Genomic DNA, 25193 nt, shown 5'->3' with positions numbered 1-25193 from the left:
TGCTATTTATAACTCACACAGGGTACCGCAGTGGCCTCATTTCCACTGATGTGTGAAATTGTGCTGATGCCTATACATTTCTCTTACATTTTCTCCCCTTTCAGCTATCACTTTCTCCTTCTCCATGCTGCTTTCCTCTCCCTCCTTCATCTGTCTCGCTTCAGTTCCCTTTCCCTCTCTCCGTCTTTTCCTCATTCCCCTGCACTGTGCTGAGGTAGCAGAGCTTTTCATTTTCTCAGAAATGAGTGGTGGAAGCCCATGAGTCACAACTCAAAGATGCTCACTGGATGACAAGGGTGGAACCCACACACACATTTATTTGGTATCAAGGCTGGATTACCAACCAGTCAAAGTATACAGTTGCCTAGGGGCCCAAAAAAGTCCAAGGCGTACTCTGCTCTATTTCTGTCTACATAATCTGATTAATCACAAATTTGTCTGAAGTACAATATCATCTAACGTGTTCTGATCTGGTCTCTAAGGGCAGTTTTGTTAAATTACTCTGACTATTGTTTCTGTCAAGCAAACCAAACAGGTTTTGGCTCCAGGTAATACCAGGAGGTTAATTCAGCCATGCCCCTGTTGTGACAGTGTTATCTTTGACCTCATACATAGACTTTCCCAAATGTCTGGAAGCAGATGTGTGTGTGTGTGTGAACAAGAGGGTTTTCTCATTAAGATCCAGCAGAGGGGTTGCCACGCTGGCCTGGGGGTTGTGAGTTTTTTTCTTTCAGCCTGGGAGACCTCTGTCTGTCGTAACACATCTCTGTCCCCACTAGGGTCAGACCACACTCTGATGCGTCTACCATCATCAACGTCACTCTATCTCCATAGCAACCGCACTGCACCACACAGCATCCCTAAGCAGATGTTATAGAATTAAAAATGAAGTGAGAGAGAAAGAAAGGAGTGAGAAACTGTGAAGACGTGAGTGTTTTCACAGTCATATTTTTATATTTGCAGTGTGAATTTGTCAAGAATATGCACTATCCAATAGCATATTACTTATCTGAGGCACACAAACACCTATTTTGGTGTTAGAGAAATATTTCATTAGGGTTTAATCCTATGCCAGCCATGAATGTTTCATATTTCTCAGCAATCCATCCAGTAATGCAGATATTTCCATTTGATTTAAAAATTTCAACCTTCAGTGGGTCTAAACAAAGTCTGGGGACCAATAAAGGTACTGGAATATCTGTACAGATTTGTATGATAATCTCTGATGATACTTCAGTCTGGACAAAAGTTGATCACACATGCCACCAACACAACCAGACCGCCAAGATTGCAAGTTGCAAGCAAGAGGTGACAGGAAAGTTTCAGTTCATATTTTTATTAGGAAAATCATTTTGCAGTTATTTTATATATATATATATATATATATATATATATATATATATATATATATATATATATATATATATATATATATGTTCTTTTCAGCTATTCAGAGGATGCATCAGCACAGTATATCTTAATAGGAAGACTATTGCTAGAATAAATATCTATACATCATAATCATTTAAATAAAAAATGTCCCAACAGAAAAAAAAAACAAATGAGAATAAATTACCAAAAACAAGAAGTGCTAAAAGAAAATAAACAATTTTTTAAAACCAAAGCTGTAAATGCTGCTGAGGAATTTATTTAAAAATACAAAGATGATTCACAGTTTGTGTCCTTGTTCTCATGCTGGCTGGAACACCAATAGGGACCATGCAGGAATTAAGAGCCAGAGCGACAGGATAGTACCAAACTATATTACCCACACATCTATATGCCCCATTTTATGCCTCCTCTATTCCACTTAAGAGAGAAGAAAGAGGGTCTGAGGCAATCCAACATGATGTAAAGGGGTGAAGCTGAAGAGGTTAGCGGGGCCATGTTTCCCATCCTGCTATGGAAGAACACGTGAACAAAGCTTCCTCTACTGTACGAGATGCTTCAGCAACATGACCTGTGAGTACCCTGTTACCTCCTCTCCAGTGACAAACAACTGAGGTAAACTTTGACTAATCCTTAACCAAATGCCAATGTCTTGTTTAAAAATGCCAAGTGGCGCTCTGTAAATTTCTATGGAAACCCAAAGTGTTCAATATTAACTAAAACATGACATTCTGCAGTAATCATATGAACTACTGTACGTTAAGAGAAAATATATAACATGTGAAAGACTGAATTATTTTTTTATTTGTGTAAAGTATTTGATGTAATTAAAATACTAAGGAATAACAACAATTTCGAACAATTCCAATAAATTAAAATGAGCTGCAATAAACCCTGATATTGTAAAAATGAGGATGGACATTCACAATGGTGAGATAAAGGTAAAATTATTTCTAAATTAAAATTCATTTTGTGTGTATTTAATCATATGGTAAATGTTTTTACAACACCTTATCCATTCATTAAATACTGAACACTTTGGATCTCCATACATTTCCTGTTTTGTGTCAATTTGTTTTTTGTTTTTTTTTTGCAAAGAAAATTACAACAAACAAAAAAAGTCCAAGGTTTTGATGACTTCATGGCATCCTGTGAAACTGACATAAAGTCATGAAGTAGCTCTCCTCTATAGTTAACTCTTTCCTTCACTACACAAAGGAAATGCAGGCACCTTCCCACTACAGCATTCTTTAATCTGCACACTCTCCTCTTTCATCTGTGAAATAGTAAGTCCTTTGAACACTATTTACAACTATCTACAATCAGATGTGAGACGTTTGGTCTGCTCAAGTGCAGCCAATACAGAAAGACAAAAACGTGGGGAGGGGATGAATGTGAAAGAGACTCAGAGTTTTGCTGGGGCAGACAGCTGATCTGTGGAGCAGCAGTGCTGACCGTGGTGCCTGTGCAACATCGCAGAGCAGAAAAACAGCCAGTGAGCAAATGAGGTTTCACTGATGAAGCCTATGTGAATGGACTATGTGTGTATATCTGAGGGTATATGGCCTATCTATTTTGCCTCCATGCCTGCTTTATAAGCTTTTGTGTCTTGAACACTAGTATTGAACAGTGCAGGATGACTCATGCAGAATGTGTAGGCATTCTTCACAGGAAAGCTTCAAATATCTGACAGACACTTCATATGCTGGTACAACAGCAGCACACAAACATGCACACACACGCACTCTTGCAGGCCAGAGTACAGAAATGCAAATAGGTGACTGATTGCGCACATACATGGATGCATTCACAGTCACACAGACACACACAGACAGTAGCAGTGAATATGCTTCATTGATGAATAAGATGAGACAACCCATGGGATGATGGGGTCAGAGGTGTCTGTCCCGATTCAAGCCAGCATTTAACTCACACACTCCAAAAACTCATCAGACGGTCACCCAATCCCCATGCACGTCATCTTCTCTCACAATCTTGCCACATGCAAGCACATTTGAGTCCTATACGCAACATAGCTACTTAAGCGCCATATTTTCACACTATTTCTATTAATATCACTGCTCTCTCCCTCGCTCCATCTTGTTGTCCATACTGCTCTCGCATTCTGCCTCATTGTTTTTCCTGCCTGCTGGATCATATTACACACAGGAACATGAACAATGACAGTCTCCTGTAGACGTCAGCAGAACAACAGATTGCACAAACACGCACTCGCAATCTGACATTTCCATGGAACAACCAGACATGTCAAGCTGATATTTATGCAGCAACACCCCTGCCGGTAGCTACACATCAGATCAGGCCAGAACTAGGTCTGATAGTCGTTACAGATAATGTCAAGCTTTTGCTTTTAGACTGTATTCTATCCATCTGGCATCCTAACAGGAAAAACTAACCAAGGCAAACTAAGACAAATACAATGTAACCCAGGTCTGTTTCATACATCTTGTTTTTCAAATATAAACTGATTAAAAAAAAATTTAAAGAGTACAAGTGAGCATCCCTGGTATCTAACAGGTAAAGGGTACGTTTACAATGCAAATTTTTGAGTTGAAGACCTCACATTAGTGCAATTTACAACACATTGATAACAATGGATCGATTCAGGTTGCAAAGTTAAAGTAACAGCCATGGAGACCAGTGGAACCTTTAGTTACATATTCACATTTCGCTAGTATATTCTGATTGATAGATCTGAAGAGTGGTTGTGTCAAATACAATATATCATGAGCATCATTATTAAGCTGTATATTACAGTACATAGCAATACAGAATCTCCTACTGTAACAACATTTCCTGGTTATAAAGGACTTTTTCCCAGAAAGACAGTGGATATAGTTTTTCTTTACATGGGTAACATCTTACTTGAAGTTATTATAGGCATCTCTTTAGAGTGCCATATTTTTATTTACAATAACTACACGATTTAAATAGTCTTATGTTGGGTGTGAAGTGTGAGTAATGCAGGGGAAACAGTTTACATGGTGCTTATAAATGAGGCATTGCTGATTAATTAGCAGGTCTTCAAGTAAAATGTCACCCTAAAGTGCCCAGTTGTTGATTCTGCCGCACACATAAAAACAGAGGAGACAGACGAAAACAGTTGGTGTGCTTTTTTTTCCTTTTTTCCAGAGAGATGGACAGACAGTTAAAAGGGGGCATCATCTGTGTCTTTGGGTTTAACAGTACAGGAGCAGATTATCCTCCACCCAAATTGTAGTTAAAACCGCCTGAGAAATGGAGAAAAGTATAATAATCTCACCGTCGTCAGCATCCTATGACATGAAATCCTGTGGAGGTTACATCAACTTTACGCGATTCATGACCACAGCTACCACAGATACCCTGCTGTTCAGCAGAACCACAACCTTGTTGTGCCATGTACTGGACAAATGAAACACTTTACATCTACATCGAGACTAAGAGCTACCTACGATCACAATGAGATTGTTCCTCCAAGTGCAGGACTAATGAATTAAAGATGGAGATTGGACAAAGAAGACATAAAGAAAAAATATAAAAAATAAGAAACAAAAAAATGTACAAATAGTTATGTTGGTAAAAAAGTATTGTGCTTTTGGCTGTCCTGTGTACGCTGTGTACAATATTCAGAGCTCCTGTGTGAAGTTGTATATATGCACTTTGGACATACAGGAGAGCAATGGCTCCAGGATATTCTGTGTTAAGCAGAGATCATTAATAGACAATGTAGGCAAAAACATGGCAAATTAAAGTTGTCTGTGTCTGTTTATGATATAAAGTGCAATGTGAGGGCATTTAGGCTGAGGAAGCCCTGTTTGTCTTCATGTAATCCATCAGCTATGTTACTGAGAATGATAACCACAACTATGTGTACTGTATGTGTGTGTGTGTGTGTCTCTCACTTTCATGAATGCCTTTGCGTGCATGCTATGTGTGCAAGACCCATTCTGTTTCCTGTTTTCAGATGCCTGGAAGAGTGTATGAGAGTATAACTAAACCAACTAAAGAGGAAACAGAATTACTGGTTCAGCTTGTACTGAATAATCTGCATGGAGAAATTTGACACCCGTCCCTTTTTATTATTTTTTTCCCCTCTGTGTGCTTTTTGTTTAAGGAGGGGTTTTTTGACTTTACATAGATTTAAAGAGCTCATTAAAGCAATAAAAGAAAAAAGGCAAAAAAAGAGAAGCCTTCACATGAAAAGTGCGAATGCAAACTGTCATTCTTGACCTAATAACCAAGTTTGCTTTCGTCTTACCAGCGTGGTAATGATTATCCAAGTTTATCGTCCTCGAGGCAGTCTTGCATTCTCTTTCATATTTTGACAAGAGTCCAGTTTTCTTTCATCCAGAGTTAGTCTACACTAGATGAGAGTTTTAAAAGGATTGTTGCGTTGTATCAGTAGCATGTGTGCATGGCCTCTGCCGGATGCTTCTCCACTTCAGATGAGGACATTTAGAAGGTTTGCACATGAGTTTTTGATATAATGGCAGCTTGATAAAGGTAAAGAAGTGTCTTTTTTTTTATCTTTCCTGAAGGAATAATTAGGATGAGAAGTTGGATAAATTCTTCCTCTTGCCAAATTTTTGAGTGTTTCAGATGTTTCCCAATTTCTGACTGACGCACAAGCTGGGCAGGGCATGTGTGGACTAGATGGAATTTATTTAAATATCCTGTGTTTATATACAGCAGAGTCCTCAGACGTGGTTCTGGGATGTAGCTGGGTCTTATGTTTTGCTGCTGTCATTCATGCCAGTGGTCTCAATCCTTTGAGTCCTGTGCTTGCTAGCATGACAAACACGTCAGTCTCTTAAAAGTGTTTTTACCAGATGAGTGAGCATCACTAACTTCATCAACTCTGTTACATATACATTACATTTTTCTATAGTTGTTATAATAGGGTGTATGCAAAGGATGAGGGTGCTGGCGTGCTAAGAGGGAATTAAGGTGTGAATTTAGCAAAGAGGGAGGGGCAGGTGTAAAAGAGAGAGGGCATTAACTGTTTTGAGTGGGACTGAAAGTTTCCTTCTTTTTAAACAAGTGCTGCAGTCTGTGTTTTTTTTTTTTTTCCCATGGATTGGATGAGCTCCTCAGCCAGAACTTGTGGCACGTAGATGATCCACACCCAAACTATTTTCAATTATGGCTGACATCCACAAGGTTTCATCTCTGACACACATTTCTTTGTTTTTAATTTGCCCCTCAATATTTTGCACCAGCCCTCCCCATCCCTCCTTTTAGCAGCGCACACACAGATGTATCCTGAATGTTTCCTGTCTTTGAGCTGTGTTTTTAAATGCACCAGTCAAATGCAGGTGGATATGGATGATCCATATGGATGATGCTGCCTTCCAGACATTCTGCTCTGAGTGATACATTTAGTAAGTCTCCCTTCTCTTCCTCCAGCCCCCCCCCCCCCCCCCCCCCCCCCCCCCCCCCCCACTTTCCCCCTCTCTCCCCCATCTCCACCTCCCCTCTCCTGGATTTACATCACACTGCATTTGCCCTTCAGTCTCTCAGCGCGGGACTGCTTCCCTGAGCGCTTGCCATCGATGTTGAGGCTCATGTTCCTCTTCTTGTCTAGGTTGAGGAGCTCCTGGAAGAGCTCAGTTACATTGTGGTTGGTCTTGGCTGACGTCTCCATGAAGGCGCACTTCCACTGGTTGGCCTGGGCCTCCCCATCCTTGGTTTCCACCTCCCGCTGGGTCTCATCGCTCTTGTTGCCCACTAGCATGATGGGGATAGCCTCAACATTGCCTTTTATGGCCAGGACCTGCAGTGGAGAAGGAAAAGAAGGAACACTGTTGTCACGCTGTTGCTGCAAAGTCAATAATTTATTATAACTGTGACCACAATGTAGAATTCAAAGGTAATCTTACTACTAAACTAATTACTGAGCTACAAAGTAGCAACAGTAACAAGTAACAAGTAACAACAGATGTATAGTCGGGTTCTGGGAAAACTGCAGTGATACAAACAGTATCACTATACTAGCCTATACAAGCCTATCATCAGTCTTTACATTACATTCACACTAACAAACACTGACACACTCCCCACCTGTTGGTAAATAGGTTTGAGCTCCTCCAGGGACTGTTTGCTTGTTATAGAGTAGACCAGGATGAATGCATGGCCTTTGGAAATGGACAGGCGCTGCATGGCTGGGAACTGGTGGCTCCCCGTGGTGTCAGTGATCTGGAGGGTGCACACGCTCTTATCGCAGCTGATCACCTGGCGATATGTGTCCTCCACTGTGGGGATGTAGGTGTCCCTGAAGGTGCCCTTCACAAAACGCAGGACCAAGGAGCTCTTCCCAACTCCCCCGGCCCCAAACACCACCACACGGTAGTCGTTGCTCTGCTCTGGCATTCTGCCCCCCTCAGGCTTAAGACTGTTAGACCTGTGATGTTGAGCATGGGGAAAAGCAGGAGAAGAGGATTATTTTAGCAAAGAGACAATACAAAAGCAGCAGAAATCATCACAGAAAGAGGAAGGGGCACTGACAGGACTCAACCTCAGGCCAGTGGGTGTGAAAGCATTCTGTCTGTATTTGTGCTCTGACTGTGAGCCAGAGTACAAATTAGAGAGGATGAGTTTGGTGAGGCTCCAAGTGTTTCACCTGACGCAGACATTTTCTTAATCAATACCGTTCGCAGAGTCAAAGTTTCTCAGTTTCAGCTTAAAAAACATTCCAGCATTTCCCCATTTATCAACTTAACTGCAGCAAACCCAGGATGAGACAGAGACAAAGAGTCCTTGCAGATCAGGAGAATAATCTCCAAGCTTACAAGGACTAGATACAATAACACGAACTCATGTATAATACAATGCAATACAATGCAAGAAAATTCAAAAAACAGCTTTAATAAGGATTGAATCAGTACATCTATAACACAGAACAATATTAGCTCCAAACAGTATTAAATATTGCAGGACTAGTCTATCAGATTGCATTAAGCTGCATGTGTGCGTATTGTCTACACATTATACGTATCGTGAATGAATTAAAGAGAAGACTGACTAAACATCAACTAAAACTGGTTCACTCACTGCCTCTCAGGTGTAAATCCCTGGTACTGACCAAATCACCAGCTGTAAGAAACCTATAATTGTCAATGGACACTTAAAAAACAAAGAAACTGAGCTAAAACAATAGTGAATATAGGAATTTAAGCATCCATTTGGTTAGAAACAAGACTCTAACTTTGCACTGTATTTTCTATATATAAAGAAGAGCATATGTCCGCATTATATTCACAGCTTGTTGCACTCCCCACAAGTGCCTAAAAATCACTTTCAGGATTACCTGCTGCAGCTCATACATATGCACCTTACACCTGATCTATAACTATCTTTGTAAGTGCTTGTGTGTCTGCTCAGCGCCTGTGCACGATTACAAATTGTATGTGTTGCATTATTTATCTGCATCCCTTCTAAACTTGCTTCAGGGTTCCATAATAAGATACTCCTTCAGTTGTGATCATGTGGTGCTTTCTAAGTTCCAGCTGTAATGAAACAATAAATTGGCATCAATACTAGATGGACTAAGTGGATTTCTGTCATGCTTGCACTGCTGGAACCCACTATTGATGGTCGGGCTCCTGTAATTGCATTGCCAGGTTCTAGATAGCATCAGTCAAGGTGTTCAAAACAAATGGGGTTTTGGGGAGTACCCCTTGAGGTTTATGCCCAATCTATAGCTGTAAGTAAAGTTGAACTATAAGAATGTTTTATATCTTTGCTTAACACTGATCAATTTGCAGATGAGCCTCTGCCTTCTGCTCATATACTTGCAGACTGTATATACTTGCAGACTGTTTTACTGTGGTCTACAAAAGCAGAAATCTATTGAATAGCTTTCTGGTGCATTAGGAGGTTGACACACACTGTATTTTTGAGGTAGTGAGGGATAATGTCAAAATAAAAATTAAACTCCCAGGGGATGAGATTTTCCAGAGATACACAATGAAGTTTCAGGTCTATCAGAGTATTTCACTGTGGAAATGAGAACCTATCCAGAATCCAGGTAGTTAAAGGTTATAATACACAGCATCACTATAAGGCTACAAAATGCTCATCTGTATTAACTCTTGGCTTTAATGCCTCCAGTACCTCTGAATAACTGGGTTCCGAGCTGCCAGCACTGCATACAGTGATTTCTGCTTAGGCTTGCTTTATGTCAGGCAGAAACACACGCACACAAATCTTGTCCGATGTTTTGTCTTAAAGCTGGTGGAATGAATATTTTATTTAGACAATGGATGAAATAAAGTGAATCTGTTATTTATAGCAATAATTCATAAGATAATTATCACCCAACTCTGCAGTCCACCTTAGCACTGCAGAACATTTTGGCATCTTTGTTTTGGCTTTGTGTCCTACTGGAGTTGGTAGGGACGTAACAGTGAATACTGTCCTAGTGTTCGTCACATGAACACAGGCCTCATGCCTGCAAATACATGAATTCAAATACATTGTTGTGATAACACTTGTTTGCCATATAAACTGTATATGTTGATAGCATGTCGGTCACATTATATTAAAACACGTTATTTGGCAGTCAAACCAAATGTTAGCACATTATAATTGTTTGTGGTAATCCCTGATTGTTTAGGCAGGTCAAAACGGAACCAGGAAGTTGGTTTGTAAACTGTGACGTCTAATTACAGTGGACAATAATTACCCAATTACAGCTTCTTTTTATTGTCTCTTACAAATACAACTGGCTCCACAGGACATTTTTTATCCTGTCCGATTATTTTTAGCAGCTGTGTTCCCAAATCTCAGCAACTTAGTGACTACAGTGCTATTATCAGAGTACCCACAGCCAACAATACAAAATAAAACCTGTTATCAAAAACTGAAATTATCTTTGAAAAAAGATCTGCAACAAGTGCCCTAAAATCTGCAACAAGCTCTGCAATAAAAGTATCCAGACTGGTACTGTTAAAATGTAAAGCTGTCTGTGCATCTGTGATGGAGCCACACATAATATTACCTTACTGGCAAATCATGTTTTTTCTTTACCCTCCTGTGTCTCTTACACTGTCTCTCTCTGAATTTATGCAGGCTGAAAATGTTTTCTTTGACCTGCTGAGCTTTCTCTTACAGCTTTTCCTTTGTCTTCTCCTCTCTCACTCCCCATGTGTCCAGGCTGTTTGATCAATAAACTAAGGCCGCTGTGGTTTTGATCGATGGGGCTCGTCTGTCTGGGCCCTGTCAGTCTGTCATCCTGCCTCATTTGGTGCCGGTTGGTTTTCTGGACGGGGATTTCAAACAGTGATCCTGTTCATCAAAACCTTCCTCTGCTCCATCCCTTCTTTCACCTGAGCTAAAATTAGCTGTCTCCCTCTCTCTGTCAGCAGCTATAAATGCACACACAGGTGCACAGTGGCGCACACACACATAAAAGCATACACACATATATGCATTGTACATCCGCTCCTTCACCATTTGTCCTTGACACCAGGCCTCTGAGATTAATGACACTTTTCCCAAATGCAAGCAGTCTTTCTTCCCTCCCTCCTCCTCTTCTCTTGTTTTATTTGAAATGAGAGGACTGCAGTTCCTCAATGAATTAATGTTATGCTATAAATGCATCTGTGGCAGTACAGCCAAACTCCATTAGCAGATAGCATTGGCACAGACCAAACAGGCCTCCTCTCCTCTCAAGTCAGAAAATAGATGCGACACAGCCTTCTCCACTTGTTTATTTCACAGAGTGAGCAGGGAAATGTCACCTTTAGTGAAAATATGCACATAATTTCCCTCAAGAGAGCCACTTACGCAGTGGCACAAAGGAAGCGCATTAACCAACATCAAACACAATGCCATTCAACAGATCAAGAGCGTGATTAAATAGACACCCACAAAGCGGTCCCATGGTATCTTGCAGAGAAAGGGTTTTAATCAAGCCTTGGATACTGGAATGCTCTGGATACATGGCTATTTGGCGATTTGTTTTTTAGGATCATTTGAGTTTTGGCTCAAGGTTTTTGCTGAAATATTCAGGCCTATTCTGTTTGTAGATGAGCACACAAACACACACACACACACACACACACACACACACACACACACACTCTTACATATCCACTTAGAACAATGTCTGAAACCTGCACAAGGTTTTTTTTTTCACCCACCACGCTGTCAGATGGTGTGTGAGCATGTGTGCGTGTGTGTGTGTGTGTGTTTGAGATGTGTGTTTGCATCTGTGCAGTCAAGCGCAAGATTCCCTGTTCTCTGTGCACATATCAGCTCAAGCTTTTCTAATGTGTGTGTGTTTTACCACAGGAATGAAACTGCATTTTTACCAAGGCAATTTTTAGGCCTGGGTGTTTTCATTAGGCTTTGAGCAGACTGTAGAGGATCAATTTATACATTTTGATTCAGTCGCACACATTTGGTCACGCAGTCGCTTCACTGCGCTCACACCTGCTAACAAACACTCATATAGAAGGCCCATAGAAAACAGCTTGCAGGTGCATTTTAAAATCTTTGACGTAAGTCCAAAGAGATCTCACTCAGTGTGTGTGTCTGTGTGTGTGATTGTGTGTTGGAGGGTGATGATGCAAAGGCATGAAATATTTTTTCATATGCGTCACAGCTAAATCGAAAGAAATATATCCTTCTCCACTAAATATGGAGCATATAGCAAGAAATTTAAGTAGTTCTCTCATAAAAAGACAAATTGTTGTCCCTACAGATAAGGGAGGTAGATTTGGTGTCCGAAAGCCAGAGGGGCTAGTTATGTCCCCCATGTTTACAGTCTTTGAGCAGAAAACAAGTAAAGAAAGATTTCTTTTAAAACATTTGTTCTTGTGTTTTGAATTATGTCGGCAGCCTAAATGATAGAAAATACTCCTACACACAGTAATGTCTCATCCAAAGATCCCTAAAAAAATGCAAAATATCAAAAATGGGAGTAAACCATTTGTAATGCATCTATACATACATATACATCTCTACAGAATAAATCATTCTTTGTAGAACAATCAACACAGAAACAAACATTTCCTCTGATTTTATTTAACTAAATATAACGACATTGCAAAATAATGTGAAGTGACGTGAATGATGTCAGCTTGAACCAAAGTTAAGCATGTGTTTGCTTATGCTTATGCATAGAGTAGAGTGTACAAGACCTGTTGCACCATTGTTTGGGCTTAGTGGCTAATCATTGAGCTTAACCTCCTCTGTGCTCCTGGTCTGCTCTACATTGACCCAATTCCTAGGACTTAAGTCACCAGTGGTCTTCCTGTAAGACTACATGGAGCTCCTGATGCACTCTGAAGCCCTCTGATACTTCATACATACATACCTTTGACTCCACTGACACTTATAAGCTTATCTTAGTTAAGATTGTTTGTTTTTGGAATATTTTATAAAGCCAAAGATAGTAACATGTCCTTACGCTAATGTGTTAATGACACTCAAGTCTTACAATACGAGAAACACTGTATCTAGTCTAAAATAATGATCCGGGACAAGCCTAAATGGTTCAATACTATGCTTGCAAAATTGCGCTACCGAGGGAAATGTGGTTATAGACATGAACTAATAAACTAAATTATTACCTTAAGAACACAATGAGTTGAAGTTAAGGTAAGTGAGGGTTGTGGGTTTAGAAATCTATAAATTTAAATATCTGTTGCAAAATTAACTTCCACCATTTGTATGTCTTCAACTGATGATCTTTTAAAAGCCAGGTGCAGACTAAAACATTAATTTGAAAACTTCTACTAGCAACTAATCCCCAATAATTCAAAACAAAAATAATAAATTTACTTTCAACATGAATTTAAGATGAAAACACATTCCCATACAGCAGACTGATCCTGAACTGGAATCAAATATTGTGACAATAAACATGCTGATGTTATGCAGCAATTTTACACATGGCTGGATGTAAGATGCCCATGCAATTTGGCTTTTTGAGTGTTTATTAGTACTGAGTATTAGCCTGGCCTGATGAACCCTGGGTTGCTCCGTCTGGCCTCTCCATAAGACCCCGCTAATGCCTCAGCCTGACAATCTGGAAAACACAGAGGTGCCTGGCTAATAACACTAAGATTACACTAGAGTACACAAACTGATAATATAATGATGATGTTAGTTTTTAAGTTGGGACAATGTATTCAAATTATTATTTTTTGGAAGCCTATTTTTAGAAGCTATGAAGGCCTCAACCTGACTGAAGCACTAATTACAGACTGATGGAGAGTGTTGCAGAAGCCTGCCTGCAGTGACAGATGGTGACAGGGCTGGTAGCTTTGGAATGACTCCATTGGTTTCTACAGGAAAGATCAACCAGGCACAGCTTTTTATAATACCACTTGATCCAGGGCCTGATAAAAATGCAGATGGTTAAAAGCAGAAACAACAAGGGAGTCCTACTCCAGACTGCTTTTGATGCTCCCATGATGTAACTGGGATTAAAAGAATTTTACATCTTTATTTCTAATCACAGAATACTTTCATTTTTCTCAGTTCTCATAATTTCTTAGAGATTTAAAGACGCATGGAATTTTACATGAAATGAAGGTTTGATATTTGAGCAAAGGCAGAAAGTTGCTCAGCAATGTAACTTTAATTTCCTTTATCAGCAAGAACCTTCACTTCTTGGCCGTGGATTTGCATTTTCTGGTCTGGTGATCTCTTACTGTAAACCAATATGTCCATTTGTATATATTTATACATAGATATTGATTTTTTCAAATCTTTATTCTCCATTTTGCTCTTGCTACTTGATTTAAATGGTTCACTTGATTGTTTTAAGTTGCTTTTTGTAAAACATTTAGTAAAAGCTGAGATTGATATGTACATTAAGATTTGCACTAAAGAAAAACTATTGCTTTTATACCTACGAAATAAGCCTGTTACATTTTATACACATGCATGGTGTTAATTAATTACTGTAGGTCCATAGAAATCAACAAATCAAGACTCATACTCATCTAAGAAACTGAACCAAACAATACCAATAATTATTTTTTTCATTCTCTAGAGTCCTAGTTCTGTTTGACCTGATCATAATCATTTCAGCATGCAGCTGGAGCTGTGAATCGCCAGCCAGTCTTCAGATATAAACAGGTAGACGTGACATCCCCAACAGAATTTATGTCTTTCTCAACATCTGGTAAGCCTGACCCCAGTTATCTACTGCAGCCTTGGGTAGTGTGCCTTAGATCAGTCTTAGTCATTAAAAATACCACAAAAACATTCATTATCAGTTATTTCCATCCATACTCATCTTTAACATCACCACAAGCATCACCATCATCATCTCCTCTTTGCGTCTTTCCTTGTTTCCTTGTATTGAGTCAGTTCTCTATCCTGCCTCAGCAGGCCTGAAGTATTATTATGCAACCACACTGTGACCATTCAAGACAGGCAAACAAACAGGCAGGACATCAACACGCCCCCACACTTCCACTTCTCCCCCATCCTGGACCAGCAGATGCACGCGTTGCTACATTCTGCATCTCTATGCTCCTCTCAACCACACTCTTTAAAGCTTATTCATAGGATTTAATGTCATATATCCCTCCTCTCTTCGCCTCTTCTCTCTCAAACCCTGCAGCCCACATTCGCACACAAACACACCCATGACTGGCAGTGTTCAATGCATACAGGAAGTTGAGTCACATACATATGCAAACACACACACATCCATAGAGGGGGCCTAGATGATTCACAACGCCTTTTGCCTCTGATGATAGCTCTCCTCTCCAGCCGTGAGCCCCACAACAAACAGCACATCAGTCACGGAGGAGGAGGCATGAAGAAGACACGCACATACAAAAGGATTGATCATGGCATTTTCAAGAGGAAACCAGGCGTTATGCGTCACGCTGGCGTCATTGGTAGTGTGTAGTCTAATGTTGACGTGCATCTCAGCCTCGGCTGTAGTTGGGAATGGATGGCAGGAGAGGGCTTGCCGGCGATCCGCAGATTGGTGCGCAACGCCATTACAGACCACCCTACTCTACTTGGTTCATTCATAAATACCAGAGGATCGCCATCTCGCAGCTATGCCATCGTTTTGCAGTCGCAATGACCACCCCCACCTACCCCCCACCCCCTCTTCCACCTCCCTTTATTCCTCAAAGCAACATGATAATCCCAACACCTTCACATCCCTGCCCTCTCTCTCCCGCTCCCGCTGGCTGCCAATATGGCTGTGCGGGTATAAGCTGCATACAATTCAGTCGACCGAGGTTATCAAAAGGAAATCTGAATCGTGATGATGTGGATGCGTTTTAAAGAACAGAATCGAGATGAATAACGAAAATGAGATTTGTTATCCGGCTCTATCCGCGCACAGCAGGAATCGTGTGCGGACAAGTCAGCCAGGCAGAAGGACCGCGGGTACGCCACTGAATACCAACATCTAACCTCCATCTAAGATGTGAGGGTGAGCAGCATCTCCATACCTGGTCAAGAAGTAAAGCTCCGCTTCAGAGTTGCCCTTGGTTTAGACGGATGAAAGACAAACGCCGAAAGCGTCTTAAAGCATTTTACGCGGTTCATGTAGAGCTCATGTCGTCCGATTTCCAACACCACCACAGCAGACTCTCTCTCTCTCTCTCACAGATAGGACGTGGGAGGTGCTATGCCCTCTCCCTTTTCTGTCCACACTTAAATTTCCTTCAGTTCATACACTTCCTAGTGGTTGGATGCCAGGAAAATAATCTATTAAAAGGAACTTCCTCTGAAAATGATCTTTAATGTCCAACAGTGGGAATTTGACCACCAGATAATAGCAAAAATAACCTTATAAACGATGGGCAGAAATGACAGTAACAACAAGAAACTGTACGACAAGTAGACGCATTCTAATATTAATGCAGAGCCACAATCTAATAATAAAGAATATCTAATATAAACATCTGGAGGAAAAATATTGACGATCCCTGAGCAACAAATCACATTAAACTGGCCAAAGTGATGAAATTAAATTCACACTCAAAAATGTAACCCAAGCAGAGGACCATTTCATTTCCAATGATTGTGTCGATGCTTCAGCCACAGTCAGGCTAAGTATACTGTAGCTTACAGATATCTCCAGGCCCAGGGGATATTTATGCCAGTTTCACAGTGGCCTATATGGCAGCAGCGAAAGGAAAACAAAAGAAGACTCAAACTGGTGAAATCTTAAGTGAAATTTCTTTTGAAAAAGGTCGTAACTGTTGTATTCATTCCACTAGGTTAGAGTTTATTCTTTTAGTATTCATCCTAAACGTGGAAAACACGGATATATGCACCTCAAGTACGTTTTCATACTTTTCAACATAGACAAGAGAGATATAAACGCACATTTCACATCAAACCGGACCTACAACTGCATCCATATGGCCTATCAGTGATATAATCAAGCAATATTATCTTTAAATAATGGAAATATCCTACAGGATAAATGAATTTGCTTTATTATTAAGGTTATATGTAACGTCAGCCTGGAGCGCTTTTATGAAAAGTCACGTCTTTAGGCTGATGTAGGATCAGCACCACGGACAGCGAAGTGCTGCGGTTTTCAGCACCATGGAGAGAGCCGGAAATCCATCAATGCGGTAGTGATTATAGATATTACTGTACACAGGCCTACACACAAAACAGAGCAGCAACATGTAATGAATGGAAACAAGAACAACTAGATCACAAAGGACCCGATAAACCAGGAAGTATACTAGCCCAGTATAAGGAAGCCCAGATAAATTCCCAGCCCACGTTTGCAGAAATGAAAATAAATAGATTAATTTCGGCTCATATGACTTATAAATGTGAAAAGGACATCTCTAGTGCTACTGAAGGTCTATGGCCGAGTCAGACCAGGCCTTATTTTGAGATGTTTGTCTGTACGTGACGGTCTCACTGTATGACTCACCAAGTCTCTATCCAAACAGCCTGGTGCTTGTCTCCCTCTGTCGACGAACCGGGGAACTGCAGGAAGAAACAAGGGCGGTCAGACAAGAAACAGGGTGGCACTTAGCACTCACCGGGGTGGGGGTGGATAATGAACTGAAGAGCAGTGAGGAGCAGGGTAATGCAGGGTTAGGCAGAAGAATCAATTATGTAAGAATATCTAGATGGAAAAATCGGTGTATCTTACAGCCATACAATCACTTCTTACTTTCCAAAACAGTTAGCGTTATTTATTTCCATAAGTATAAATGTCTTAACCAAATGGACGTTTCCTAAAATCATTCCATGTAAAAGAATGAGATTTAAAATTTTGACTTTTAAGATAACATGTGCGAAGTCCTACAATAGTTTGAAAAGTCTTAGCCTAAATACACTTATCTTAGTCTAACTTCATAGCCAGACTAGCAGCTCGATGCTAAACCATAGATTTGCATGTCAGCATGCAAACATTGGTTAAATAGCTGTTTCTGCCATGCTCAACAAATTAAAGACTTTTAAAATACTTTTCAAACAATTTAATTACTGGCAAACAATAAAAAGGATAAGGCTTGTAATTACTTAACTACCTGACACTTGGCTAGAGCATATTTTTTAAATTTAAGTACATAACAATCCTAGTCTTAGATTAAACAGATGAAAAATATAAGTGCTATCAAACTTTTGTCTGAAACTGAAATTCGCTAATTGGTCAGTGAACGTCCTAGACACTGTGACAAATAGTAGCTAAAAATACATATCACACAATACTACAAAAAACAAACAACCTCCTTGGCCTTACATAATCCAGTGCTGTGGATCAGTCTCAACTGCTACCACTTCAATTGCTGGCACATTGGATTCATCCTCTAGGGGACACAAATGTCATGTTTAGAGCTACACATCTATAATGTGACTAAAAAGGCAGTCTGCAGTACAATAAAACTGTGCCCATGCAAGACATGCTTTGAGACATTTACACCCACCCTTCTTTGTCCCTTCACTTCAGCTCTTCTACTTATCTGTGCCAGGCCTCACACTCTGTCAAACCACACAGAAACACACTGCAATACCTGGTTTCTATTCAATCAATAAGACACTAACCACCAGTGGCTATGAGGATACAAACACCCAGCAGACACATCTTCACAGCAGGCAATTCCAGATGGGCATCTACCACTCCCAGTGGTTGTGCATGGCCATCTCAGTGACTCCATCCACCATTTCCCATAGATTACATCCACTGCACAAACATAAAAGGCCTTGCATTTAGAGCCTCTCAAGCATGAATACAGAGGCAAATACAAAGTGTGGGTGGTTAGGTTATCTGAATACCAGTAAATGTACTTGAGGGCGAGTTCATAAGATTAAGTGTTGTACAGTAGGAGAGAAATTGTGCATAGTGTTAGTATTTTCACAGAAAAAACAAAATCACAAAATATTTCTGGCTATATCAAATTTTAAAATAAAGATTTGCCATATTTAGAGTTCCTTTTTAAAATGATCTACAAAACTATAAATGCAAAAGTGAAATCTTGAATTTACTACACTAATGCTCTCTCTTTGGGGTGGAATACTACACTAATGCCATGCTGAAAAACCTAAAAATACATTTCAAAAAGGTTTACTAAAAATATCCTGTATTGTTGTGTGTACCTGCTTCCCAAGACAAAGGAGAAGATGTTTGGGCACTGAAAATGAGCTTGATTAAAAAAAAAAAAAAAAAAAAAAAAATAGGTGCTACAAAATGATCTATAAGCAAACACAGATATGAAACCAAAAACACATTCTTCTACTTGTCACTGCTATAAACAAACAAAAACTATTACAGAAATCACTGGTGTGTGAACATTGTAAGTTGAGGCAAATAAAAATCATATTTCCCACTTTGTGAGGAATGACTCTGCTTGGACAGAGGGTCCCAAAAAAAAAAAGAAACTAATCTGACAATTTAAAGCTAAACACACACTTTTTTACCAGTTCACCAGGATTCCAGTTTTATTTTTTCATCATTAGGTGATACATTAAAACATCAGATAGCAAAAGACAGAATCGGGACCTTCCCGATAGCTCAAACAGACTTTAAATGCTGCTTGGCACATGTAAGAATACGTTTTGTATGAGCAATGCAGACATTAATGACAAAAAGTTCCAGGTTTTGATTAGAAATGTTAGAAAATGGTGTTTAAGGACACATTTTAAGGAAACATACTTCTGTAACTGTAGTGTTATCAGTGTCTTCTTTCCCAAAAGGCTCAATTAAAGGTGTAATATATATAAAGGTGACTTTAGAGGGAGTGATGCTGAAACCTGCAGGTAATCATATGTTTTGCCATCCATGTATTTCTTTAAACCAACCACCACTAAACAAAGAAAGTAAGATCTCATTAAAAGAACAGTTTCACAGATTACTTTAGCAGTACCGATGGCAGTAAACTGATGTGGATGCACAAATTAGATTTTATTTCATTTTTGAAGTGTGAAGCTTCAGTTCACAACATGAAATGGACAGGACAAACAAAAAGCAACCTAACATACACACACACACACACACGTCACATTTTCAACTGCTCAAACAAACACACAGATCTTCAGGTTCTCACTGGTTCTTCTCATGGCTGAGGGCCCGGTTAACAGCTGATGGAACAAACCCGAGAAAAAAGCAACACATTAGGCCAAATGGTTAAAAAAGATTCAAAGATGCAACAGATTATATATTTTAAATATACAGTGTCAATCTGTGAGATGACACACAAGTTTATCCACTGTGTTGTGTTGGTGCAGTACATGCAGTATATAATTGTGGTTGTACTTGCATGTATACTGTGAGTGTCTCACCCTCCTTTGTGACAGTCTCAGTTATGTTCTTAGCCTTGGCACTCAGATCGCTGACTACATTGTCCATAGTAGCCTGGTGTTTCAAGAAAAATGGCCGGATCACATGCTTGTACAAGATGTCAGAACCATTAAATTTTACCGGGGCCATACACCATATGAGGAACAAACACTGAGGAGAGAATACAGGGCACATTTTTAAAATTATAATGCTCAATGGAAGAAACAAGCAAGTTTACTAGGTTATCAAGAGACTTATCAAGGTTTACTTTTTTATTATTTTTAGAAAACACTTTGCTGATCAACTAATAAATCAATAATTTAAAAAAAGCTTAACCAATAAAGAAAATTTAAGTTAATAGTTTAATAGTTATTTAGTACAATGCAAAAAAGGGTTGTGCTTTCAACAGAAGAACATTCTGCTCAAATGTGTGCTGCCGTATTATTGTTACATAATAGGCCTATGCTAATTCATCATTACTGCAAGAATGAGCATTGTTAATCTTATTAAGGATTAAGTTTATTCATTGAAATCAAACCATTTTAATGCAAGCAGGCAATGAAGATCATGGCACTTACACTGAAATAATAGTTGGGATGCTTTGTGTCAAAAGACTCCAATGAATTTTTAACAAACTCCCAGGTCAAAAGGAAAATGAAATGGTGAGAAATACAGGTTGTTGTCAACAACCTTCACTAGATATTAAGTATGTAGAGTATGTACTAGTATATAATAATCATTATAGTTTACTTTCTTGAGATCACTGACAAACATTTGCGACACATTCTTGTGTTTTGCAGCTGTGAGAAGTGTCGCTCATTCCCTTGTAGAGAGCACTGTGGAACAACTCAAAAACCAAGGGTATTTCACTCTGCATACTGACTTTGTTAGCATACTTAATTTTGTGCAGCAGATTTATGAATATCTTCCTTAATCTGGCATTACACAAGCTGCCCACAAGCATGCACTGTTGGCAAACTACAGTGCAGAGAAACCCACAGACATCAACACTCATGATACAACCATGTGACTGTCTGTGGTTTCACAATGAAAGCAGACTTATATCAATTGTCAAATTCCTGTAGAGGTGCTATAGAGTGAAAATGAGAAGTATAAAAGTAGAAGCATGAAAAGTGACAATATCATCAAACAAAAACACCCTCTAAACCAAAAGGTCATCCTACCTTGCCAGCATAATAAAAGGGGAACCAGAAGAGGAAGATATCAGAAAAGGCCTCAACGATGCTGAAGAGTCCATAAACAACCCAATAGGTCAACCACTGTGTGTCATCCTCTTTGACAGTACTCTCGATGGCTTTAATACTGAACAGACAAGAGGACAGGATTTATTTAGAATTTTTAAAAAGTCATAACATCACAGTACATAAGTAAGTATGTATAAATGAAAAAGAGAGTAAATAACTGGACTGAGGGCTATATTTAGAGACATAAGGCAAAACTGTTGACAGCTAGCTTCACTTTATCACAGTTTTGGTGAAAAAGCTGTGTTTACATATAGCAAAGAGCATTCCATCCTCATCCGAAATCTTAAAAAAGGTATTTTTAATTAAGCAGAAAATGTATGTATGTGTACACAGAGATACTGGTCATTGTATGCAAGTAATAGAGGACAAAATCAACAATACAGTGATTCAACACACATTGTCATTTATTGAAGACTATATTTCATACATACGAGAAATATGCTGGATAGATGAAGCCAATCAGGTTGCACAGCAGAGAGGCTCCATATCCAAACAGAAGGTATAGTGCAACAAACCCCAGAGCACCTGCAAAGTGAGAAAAATAAGATGAAGAAGAAGCAGGAGGCGGGACATGAAGGTGTTGGTAAGACTATCCAGTTACTTAAGAACACATCAAATGTCAAGCAACATTAACTTGTTGTCAACAGTGTGCCTGATAGCAGGATATCATGACAGCACAGAACCAGGATTAGGAGGGGCACTAAACTCAAGTCAAACACATTCAAATAAAACAGTGGAAGAGGTGATTTTAAACAACTCACAGCTCATGTGAGTTTCAGCCTATATAACAGCTTTATGAGAGATTCCATAAATGCCACTTGTTTTAAATAACAGGACTGCACAAAACTTGTATTACAGCTACACTGTATGTGTAATGTATAAAACGTTCTGAAGAGATGTTCATATACAATATTTGTGAACAGCTTACGTGGACTAGAATAATGAATAATGACATCTCACAGTACATTCAAAGAGGGATTTCCTCAATTTTCTTTTCAGGTGCATGTGTACAACAGCTCTGCTATAACATCTATATTTACAAAGCCTACAATGTTCAGTTTTTGTTTACATTGCCACTAATGTGTGAATTCAGTTTAGCACTGAGGTCCTACTGAAAGGTGTTACAATATATACAGAAAACTACAACAAAGGTTATGCAAAACCAGCTGGGCCATAACACTGAGTGTAGACAGCAGTTGGGTGACCCATGTTCCCTGACGGTCACAGCCCTGCTTGTTTTCCAATGATCTTTATAGTAGTATCGATGTTATGGCTAGTGATGGTGCTATACTGAACTACATCAGTGTAAATTCAGAGACATTTCAAATATTTTGTTGCCCTCTTATACAGGACTACTTGAAAGCAAGAGTAGGAGTGACAAAACAAAAAACAATACATGTTCTACATGAGTTTCTTAGATTTTGAAAATGGATAATATCCAAAATGTATGCACTTTATTAATGTTGAACTTTATCACCTCCTTCCACCTTTACTTCCAAGCATCTTTTCCATAATTTGAATGCATGCAAAACTCAACTGATGACAAAGTCCAACTACCACAAATGTAATGAAACCCTGCAGTTATTCAAAACCATAAAAGGCCTTGATATTGTTCAAATAATAACCTACTGCCTGCTTTTTGCATCTCATTTGTTTGTCCCAGGCTCATACCCAATCTGCCAGACTCTCTATAATAATGGCAAAACTGGAAGAACTGGTTGAAATAGAGGACTGCAAAGACCTACTGAACATACAGTAGGCAGACACCAAAGATTTACATATGGAAATCCTAAACTGGTGTTTTTAATAAGTCAGCAAATAACAAAGGAGGATGGTTGTTTTTACTGCAACACAAATCTTAGTGTCTGCATGCCATTTTTTCTATTTGGTTCACAAAGTAGATTTTGCAGGCTGAAATGAAAACATGTCTTTCTTTTGTAAAATTAAAGTACAGAAACTATTGTTCTTCTTTCAAGTAGACTGATAATGGCCCTCTTTACAGGGCTAATGCTGGTTGAAGCCAGGCCAGTAAATTGGCCAAATCTCACATATTCTCACATCTCACATCTCAGATATTCACATATTTCCCTAACCTTCAAAATGGTTGTGTAAATGCATACCACTCAGTTGTGAACACACATCAGTTCTGAGCAAAGACATTGGGTTTGAATTTAGGTCACAGCACCTAACACATTTCCTGTAGCTGAGTGGCATCATTGAAAAAAAGTTGCCCACACAGCCTGCAGTGTCTGGCATTTATTGACGTCTACTGTGCAAAGTGACTAAGAGTATTGTCAATTTAACACAACTTCTACAAGCTATTTGGGAGAAGGGTCTGCAGCTAAATAACCAGTCATCCTAGTATCTCCTTCCACTTCTGCCAAGCAATGGATAACTTATTTAAGGATGCGTTAAAAATACTCCTGGGGCCAGCTGCTGCTGCTGCTGGGGATATTAGAGGCAGTTCATTCAACAGCAATATTTTGGAATAAGTGTGTGTAGGGCGGGTTATACACCAACTCTAATCTTGTAAAGTAGCACAAAGGTTTGAGCTGGATGAACTTTGGTATTAAAGCCTAAGAGGTGTAATAAATGAGTCGGATAAGGATATAAAAGCACACTGAAAAGCCAAGTACTCGTGCAACAATGTGACCACAACCCTCAGTCTGCCAGCTGCAGTCTGAGTGGCTACCAGCCAACGTTAGCTAGGTTAGGTGGGTAAACTAGCTAGCTAACGTTGGCTTGTTATGGAGGAGACCGTAAGCCCCGAACAAATTCATCCCCTCAGCGTTTTGAAGTACATTAAAACTTTTTAAAAGGTCTAGAGTTGTCTTTTCTTTTCACCCAGGTGCTGACATACCCGAAACCATATACTCTCTCTTCACTCCCGTTTTTTGCTCCAGCGTTGCCAACTGATCTGTCACAAAGTTCTTCTCATGGAGCAGAGTCACGAAGCGCTCCTTAAACTGACTCATTTTCGGGCTTTCCTGAGCCTGTGGCCGAAACAGACCGAAAAGAAAATAAAAGACACGTCACACGTTGCGATAGTTTAACTATTTACAATGAAGCAGCGGGTTATTTTACTAACCTTGGTGTTGACAAACTGCCCGAAAACTTGTCCCTAGGTGTCCGGTTGCTGACTCCGCCGAATCGCCGTGACAGAGGGGGCGGAGCTTGAAGGTCGCCCGCTGACCAATGACGGAGCTCCGCTGAGAAACGTTCACTGCAGCAGGTAATAGAAAAAAAAAAAAAAACAACGGTTTGTGCTGTGGCCTGAAGCACCTTTGGGTGCTGGAGCCATGTTTTACACTGGTAGAAGAATTGTTCTGGTCCTTAACTTTAAGCAGATGTAATAATACAACACTGGAAAAATACTACAGAGGAAGGCTGGAGTACAGAGAAGGGATATTGAAAATAAAAGCACTTATTTTGAAGTAAAATGTAAGGTGATCATGAGAGTCTGCACCTTAAGAAAGCACATGCAAGTGGACAAAACACAAGCAAATTAAGCAATCAGCTTCAACAATTTGTAGGCGCAGCATTAAAAAAAAAAAAAACACTACAAAAACAAACAACATAACAAATGTGTTGCAAAAATAGAAAACACAACTAGTGCTTTGCAAAAAGCAGGCAGACGCAATAACTGTCTGCAGTTTCCAGGGGGCGCTAAAAAGTGACGGACATGTAGATCTATAGATGAATATGTAGCTGCTCACGTCAGTATGAAAGCAGGATTTTCTCAACCTCATTTAAATCTCAGTATTTGTGCTAAAACGTTTTATACACACCTCTAACCTTTC

General features: G+C 39.5%; 2 protein-coding genes across 7 annotated transcripts; both read right to left on the bottom strand.

Moving 5' to 3' along the window:
• Positions 1 to 6869: 6869 nt before the first annotated feature.
• Positions 6870 to 19189, bottom strand: diras1b (DIRAS family, GTP-binding RAS-like 1b). 4 transcript variants are annotated; one of them, XM_026322197.1, is made up of 5 exons: positions 18279 to 19189; positions 18095 to 18161; positions 17279 to 17334; positions 7453 to 7792; positions 6870 to 7165 (listed from the first exon to the last, which is right to left on the bottom strand). In XM_026322197.1, the coding sequence occupies exons 4-5, from the start codon at positions 7759 to 7761 to the stop codon at positions 6878 to 6880; spliced, it is 597 nt and encodes a 198-aa protein (XP_026177982.1). In that variant the 5' UTR covers positions 7762 to 7792; positions 17279 to 17334; positions 18095 to 18161; positions 18279 to 19189; the 3' UTR covers positions 6870 to 6877. The 4 variants fall into 4 exon arrangements, with proteins under 4 accessions (XP_026177982.1, XP_026178065.1, XP_026178148.1 ...); XM_026322280.1 differs by having other exon boundaries at positions 18397 to 19189; XM_026322363.1 differs by lacking the exon at positions 18095 to 18161 and having other exon boundaries at positions 18397 to 19189.
• An 83-nt stretch (positions 19190 to 19272) lies between these two features.
• LOC113139371 (receptor expression-enhancing protein 5) lies at positions 19273 to 24573 on the bottom strand. Of its 3 annotated transcripts, none has more exons than XM_026322661.1 (6): positions 24482 to 24573; positions 24254 to 24386; positions 21825 to 21918; positions 21313 to 21451; positions 20109 to 20299; positions 19273 to 19929 (listed from the first exon to the last, which is right to left on the bottom strand). In XM_026322661.1, the coding sequence occupies exons 2-6, from the start codon at positions 24366 to 24368 to the stop codon at positions 19923 to 19925; spliced, it is 546 nt and encodes a 181-aa protein (XP_026178446.1). In that variant the 5' UTR covers positions 24369 to 24386; positions 24482 to 24573; the 3' UTR covers positions 19273 to 19922. The 3 variants fall into 3 exon arrangements, with proteins under 3 accessions (XP_026178446.1, XP_026178360.1, XP_026178537.1); XM_026322575.1 differs by having other exon boundaries at positions 20131 to 20299; XM_026322752.1 differs by having other exon boundaries at positions 20131 to 20203.
• Positions 24574 to 25193: the final 620 nt, after the last annotated feature.

Source organism: Mastacembelus armatus, chromosome 22 (assembly GCF_900324485.2).
Source record: "Mastacembelus armatus chromosome 22, fMasArm1.2, whole genome shotgun sequence".
NCBI classification, from domain to species: domain Eukaryota; kingdom Metazoa; phylum Chordata; class Actinopteri; order Synbranchiformes; family Mastacembelidae; genus Mastacembelus; species Mastacembelus armatus.
This window is presented reverse-complemented; position numbering and strand designations above follow the sequence as displayed.